A 7,054-nucleotide genomic window follows, 5' to 3' on the forward strand; every position below is an offset into this window, starting at 1 on the left:
GTCAAGGTACCTTTGCTCTACTTAAGGCATACTTAAGAGATCCGGTGGCAACCCCTTTTTCTCTTCGATGCAGTATCCATTGGCCGACATTCACCTTGGAATTTCTGCCTCTACGGTTTCTGCTTTACAGAACCGTGCTATTGAAGGTCGTAGAATTTTCGCATCTTTGCACGCGATTCTCCTTATTGAACTTTAATTTAATCAGGAATTTTGATGAGATTAATGGACTGGCAAAAATGAAGAAATAATTATCGATAACAGAACTTATGGGGCAATGAAATTCTCAAAAATAACATTGATTTGTTAAAGAAAAAAAAAAGTTATCTTTAATTTTCTTATAATTATCTTTACACATTGCATATTCTGTATACAAATTGTAGTGCGAATATTTATTCAGCGTAATTCTAACTTTAAAGTAAAACTTTATTGATAAAACTACTTTCATTCTCGTTTTTTAGATAAAGAACTATATAATGAAACATACCGATCTTCGTATAATTAACAATATTTTATTTAAAACTCAATTTTCATATCAAAAAGCTATTATCTTTAAATTGACGACCGCACGTCGGCGATTTTGATCACAAAATTTAATAAGTCGAGAAAATAGAATAATTGCTTCATATTCCGATATATAATGATTCTAGCAGTCAGTCGTTCGTTCGATAACCCTACGAGATACCGTTGGCGAAACCGGAAGTTGCAGACACTCAGTATTCAGTGTCAATGCCACGAAATTGCTTGGGACCTTCGCTACGGAACGAGAAGCATCTGGTATGTGTGAGAACCTGCTTCTTCCGCAGATCTCGTTCGCCATAAAATTGTATTGCTTAAAAATTATTTTACAAAAATTTAATTGTTATTTTTTAATAAATATTGTCACTGTTTAATTCTATGCAATTAAAGTTAAGATTATAATAAGATAAGAAGTTAAGAAACTCTTCATATATCGATTAAAAAAAATGAATATTGAGTTAATTTTGAATAGATAAATAAGGTTCCAATTATTTCCTTTTATAATACAAATTGAAGCTATACCGATTAAGCTTGCTAGAAACTCGATAATTTCACGCTTTAGTGGGATTCAATAATCCAAGGTACCTTCAATCGTATATAGATTATTATATACATGATTCGCCTCGTTGTTTACTGCGCGTGACTTGGTGCGAGACCGTGTTTCTTGATAACCGGCAGTTCTTTCGAGCAGAAAGCTCGGACGCCATATATATATAATTTTTATCCATTATTCCATAAATTTTCAAGCCGATGAAATTGACGAGAATGAAAGCCGAGAGCGAAGAGTCATTAAACTCCCGTCAATTAGCTTCGCGCGGTTATCAGGGAGAAAGGCGCGATAGTCAGTAATAAGGACGCAAATTCTATCCTGTTCGAAGGTCTAATTTAAACTCCCCCGAGATTTAATTAAAACAAATCGACTCGTCAGATCGTGCCGCCGCTATCTTGAAAAAGAGCTTGCCTATTTAAGGTAGGGAAGATCTCTCTCGCGGTGCGCTACGAGCGCATCTAACTACACGAGTCTCATCTCTGCGAATTAATTAGACTAGCGATAAAGGAATAAGTGTGTTACGTAATTACGCCGACTAGGGTTCTCTGGTTTCCGCGGCGGCGGAAACGCGGTTTGTTTTGCCACACTTGTCATAATCAACGCGGTGTGAAATGAGATTATTCGGTTCCACTGGCATTAGTTGTAACTCATTGAAATTATTCGGTTTCAATTCTCTCTGATTCAATATCGAAATAACGGAGATCGTTACAATATACGTGCGATGACCCTCTTTGATCCAATTTTTTTTTTTTTTTTTATATCTGTGTTTGAGGTGCTTATTCAATTATTTTATAGAACGACTGATTTCATACGTTATATGCGCATGATGCATCAACCGTTGGCCGATATCAATCTAAATGAAACAATTTCCAACAACAAATCGCTTTCCGGTCCTCGCTTCTCCGTCATTAAGATGACGACGTTCGATTACTCAATTTGCTTACACAACACTACGACCCGTTACAGGGTCTACCGTTAGAGTCTCGATCGAAGAGACAGAAAAAAAAATAATCGGGAAAATTTTTAAACGACATACCGACCTTCAAACGGGTCTTAGAAACCCGGTGGAGTTGTAAGTCGAAAGATTCCAGCGTGAAAGTCAAGGCCAGCTGGTTGCAACCTGCCCGTTTCATCTTGTACACAGGACGGGTTGTATTATTATTATTATTATTATTACTATTACTCCGTGATTTTGTGCGGATTTGCGAGCACGTTCGGTGAAAGCGAATCGTCAGGCACTTTTGCGAAAATTGTTCTCCGTCCGTCTGCCGTTCTCGGGTAGATATTAGACGCGGTTTAAGGTTTCGAGCGATCGCACGAAGAAGTCGCCGCTCGATTGATACGAATTAAAAGAAATAATACGATCACATAATAATGGCGCTATCTCGGATTGATAATTTGTAATTCCACTTTGTGATAATTTCAATTTTTTCAAAAAAGAGCGCGGGAATCGTATGATAAAATAATTACAAGCTGAGGATAAGTAAAGGTAAAAGCAATAATGTATCAAAAATTTAAAATCTGTTCTTGTGGAATATAAAATTCTTGGCCTGCCAATTATATGAAGGAGATTGCATTAAAATATCGTGATAAAACGCTTTCACTTATTTAATGATTTGCGTAAAAAGAATGTTTTTCGAGATCAAATTTGGCTTTATATTTAAATAGCAACTCAGAAATTTCGCACCTTTTATTGGCAATTTTTCAACGTCTTCTACTGTTTCCAAGGGAAATAAAAAATGTATATCGTTATAAATTCAGGGTGAATATGGATTTTATTTATACACGATATAATTTCTTTCTTATAAATGTTCGCGAATTAAAAATATGCGGATCAATTTTCGATATATATATTTTTCGAGAAAATTATTGGGGAATATGTGTAGAAGTTTTGTGATTCCAAGAATAATATTAAATATCATCGAAAACACCGCCTTGCATCTCTTTCAAATTATTCTCGTAAATGTACAAGCTAGTACCAAAACCGGTATTGAGATCATGAAGAGCGCCGTTTTCCAACTTTTGGAACGGATTCTTGGATATGTCCAGGATGTAGAGACTGCCCAGATGTTTGCAGGCGCCCTTGCGAATCTCGGATATTTCATTTTCCGAGAGCCAAAGACGCCTTAAACGACTCAGACCTTCGTAGCTATCGCCTTCTATGGTCGTCAAGAGATTCTTGTTCAAATACAGATCCCGAAGAGTGGGCAGATTGAAAGCGCCGCGCGTTATGCTAGAGATTCTGTTTCCGGTCAATGACAGAGTGAATCTCGGGGCTTGAACAAAATTGCCTTCCTCGAGCACGTCGATCTCGTTATAATCGAGGTACAAGAAATCCACGGACGACGGAAGATCGGCGAAGGTAGCTTTCACGATGTTGTTGTAGGCGAGATTGAGCTCCTTCAGAGCTGTCAACTCAGCGAAGGTGCCCTTTTGCAGATCGCGTATAGAATTGCGATGAAGATCGAGCGTCCTGAGAGCAGTCAAACCTCTAAAAGCGGAAAGCTCGACGGTTGTTATGTTACTGTTCGTCAACGTTAGTGATTGCAAGGATTCTAAACCTTGAAAGACGCCGCTCTGCAACGTTTCGATTTCATTGTCGTCGAGATTCAAGTACAACAGACGAGAGAGCTTGGAGAAAGCGTTGTCGGAAATAGACACTATGCGATTTCCGCTCGCGACGAATTCCGTCAGAGTGCCCGGTAGACTGGAGACGAAGTTGAGACTTTCCAGCTGATTATCGGCGAGAAACAATCCGCGTAATTTTATTCTTTCAAACGCGCCCTCTTCGATCTCCTCGATCAGATTGCCTTTAAAGTTGAGTCTCTTCAGATGATCGTTCTCGATCACTTGGCTCCGAATCCTACGGATTCTATTGCCTAGAAAGTTTACGTACGTCACATAAGCTGGCAGATCGTTCAACGTCTCCTTCGTGATCTCGGTGATCTCGTTGCTTGACAGATCCAAGGAAGAGATCGGCAGCGATCGCAGCCGATACCAGTTTTTCTGAAAACCGCTGATGCCCTGCTCGCTAAGATTCACTCGCGTCGCGTCGACGTCAATCGACACTTGAACGCATCCTTCAACCAGCTCTTCATCCTTCTCAAAAATCGCTAATGATGTCACGATGCCATCGCATTTGCAGATTTTTACTCGAGTGTCCTTGTTAAGACTTTGAACGACCTCTTGAGGTTTTACAACTAGCTCTTCAGCATCGCGCTCTGCGCTGTCGACTTTCTTTTCCTTTTCCTCGCTCTTCTCCATGAAATTTTCTTGATTCATCGTCGCCGCTAGTCGCTTCAACTCCTCTTCCTTGAGAAAGAAGTTAGTAAACACGTCCGTGCTGATGCTCCAAAGAATATTTCCATCGGTGAGAATCTTGACAGATCTAGTGAGACCGAACAGATGTCCTCTCCCGAGATGTTGGATAGGATTGCGTGAAATATCCAACAATCGCAAATTCTCCAGGCCGATAAACAGATTTCGGACATTCGATATTTGATTGCCCGACAGCGACAAGCTCCTCAATCTCGTCAGATTGGAAAAAACAAAATCCGGTAAAGTAGTCAACAAATTGTCGGCTAATATAAGCGACTCCGTGTCAAGCACATTATCGAAAGTGTTCTTTTCCAATCCGCGAAGAGAGGAATTTGACAGATCTAACTCCGTATGATTAGAGCCTTCGACGAATCGAATGTTTTTCAGGATGCCGTTATAAATATCCAGAATTAGATTTGAAGGTGTTTCGATGATCATTTCTGAATCAAGGGGCGTGCTTGCCACTAGAGGCAGCAAACATATGAAGAACAGCATCGTGATCTCTCCTGAAAGCAGTTGATGGATTTTTCTTTTTCTTTTACAAAATAAAATCTCGCCTTTCTATTCATTGTGTAATCACGTTTATAATTTATATTTCTAAATTATTTTATTTTTAAAATATATTTCTAAATTTATGATACATAAATTATGTACATAAATTATGGTACATAAATTATGTATGGTACATAAATTATTTATGATACATAAATTATGTACCATAAATTTAGAAATTGGCATATTAATAATCCAATAATTTTGTAATAAGACTAATGGAGATTTTAATATGCACAAAATAGATAAATTAATTGAGATTCTTTTTTCTCTTTTTTCTAACTTTTTAATTTTCCAATCTTTTTAATGTGTTCTTTTCTTTCAAAATAAACATAATCACCGTGATGAGAATTAACTAGAAAATAATTAGATAAAAAATATATATGTTAGATATAATTAGTTACATTAGTAGATAAAAAATATGGTACATATATAGAACATATATGAAATATAAATGAAATATATTAGATAAAAGAATATATATGTTAGATATAATTAGTTATATTTTTATCCGCTTAATCACCGGTAAAATATGAGAAACTTTGTTAGGACGTTGACTCTACGATTATACGCTGATAGCCTAGAAAAATTCCATAGAAGATGCATCAGAGAATCCCACGATTATTTTGCGACACTCCGTATAATAGCCGGCTCTCTCGCGTATCGGCATAATTACAAGAATCCCGATAAACGGCGGCTCGGACTGTTCTCCGAAACTCTTATGTCAGATATTACAGAAACCGGTTGCGCCACTGCGAAGCTGGGATGTGCACAGATTACATAATTCGTGATATCTCGCGATAATTTTCATAAACGAATGCATTCCAGTAGCATCGAGTCTTATATACAAAAATATTATCAATTTCGAAAACATTACAAATTCAAGTTACGACATATGAAAGAGTGGAGCGAGAGTCGACTACATTTTCGCACGCTTTGCGGGGGACAAGTCGCATCTAAATAAAGTACGAGATTCAACATGAAATATTTTTGAAATAAAAAATTATATTATAGAATGAACAAATTGAGTTTTAATTACGAAATTTATATATTCTATCGCATAATTATATTCGATTAACGTATCGCAAAAACTCCGATCATCGCGAAGAAGAACACGTTCCACTTACCAATCAATTTGCTAAATCACAGAAGAAGATCCTCGGCGCCTTCTATCCTCGAATGCGGACAGACAAAGACTGTTTTGCGTCTTCTATTCCTGGTGGACAACGCGTGGCGAGATTCCTGAGGACGAGGTAATCGCGAAAACAGGTCTTGCAGGCCTTTATAGAGTCCCACGCGTGCACAGATTCTTAGATTCGTGTACGCACGTGTATGTAAAAGAGAGATGCGCGCTCTTGGCAAGCAATCTCTTATCGAAAAAAAGGAGGATGTACGATGATACGTTTGTTGAATCCGATTCGATATATCCGTTGGCGAGAATCGAAGAAAATAAGTAGCATGAGCCTCGAGCCTGGCCTTCCTCGAATTAATCACTTCGTCACGCTTTAATCGACGTTTACACTCTAATCTCTATTCAGTTTCGCACGAACGGTTTAATCATAAACTTAATACTCGATGTTTTAGGAATACTTTTCAAATCTGTAGAAAAATTTCTCCTAGATTTTTCTAGAGCGGTTTATTAGATTTATCAACGATGTGCAAGTAAATCAATCAATTTGTCCAATTGATGAATTATTGTCTATTAATTGATACGACTTTCGCGAATGTATTATACATTAATGACACGTTAAGATCGCGCTTCAAACACTTTAAAGCATTTTTAAACCACATTTTTACGTCAATCGTTATATTATTTATCTTTCGATTAAATATATTTCCTAGAAGTTGTCGTCCGGAGATATTTTTTGTTTGAAAAAGTGTGGATCAAGAACGCGTTACGTCATAGACGACGCGATAAAAGAAATTAATCTGGTCAGTTTTGCAGTCATAACATTTAGGCGAGCAATTTAATCTGGAAATAAGAATCGACTGGCGTGTGAATTAAAAATTTTTAATACAATGTTTGTCGTTATTTTCATATTACATCGGCTAAGATTCCTACCGGCTGTCTTTAGTATATTTCAAAACACGCTACATAATATCGTTGAGAATTATGCG

At 37.4% G+C, this 7,054-nt stretch overlaps 1 protein-coding gene across 1 annotated transcript; it reads right to left on the reverse strand.

The window, feature by feature from the left end:
- Positions 1-2,822: 2,822 nt before the first annotated feature.
- On the reverse strand, positions 2,823-6,376 carry LOC126848637 (insulin-like growth factor-binding protein complex acid labile subunit). Its single transcript, XM_050589654.1, has 2 exons — positions 6,064-6,376; positions 2,823-4,890 (listed from the first exon to the last, which is right to left on the reverse strand). Exon 2 carries the CDS (start codon positions 4,877-4,879, stop codon positions 2,978-2,980), a length of 1,902 nt encoding a protein of 633 aa, XP_050445611.1. The 5' UTR covers positions 4,880-4,890; positions 6,064-6,376; the 3' UTR covers positions 2,823-2,977.
- Positions 6,377-7,054: the final 678 nt, after the last annotated feature.

This window comes from Cataglyphis hispanica, chromosome 4 (genome assembly GCF_021464435.1).
Source record: "Cataglyphis hispanica isolate Lineage 1 chromosome 4, ULB_Chis1_1.0, whole genome shotgun sequence".
In the NCBI taxonomy this organism is placed as follows: domain Eukaryota; kingdom Metazoa; phylum Arthropoda; class Insecta; order Hymenoptera; family Formicidae; genus Cataglyphis; species Cataglyphis hispanica.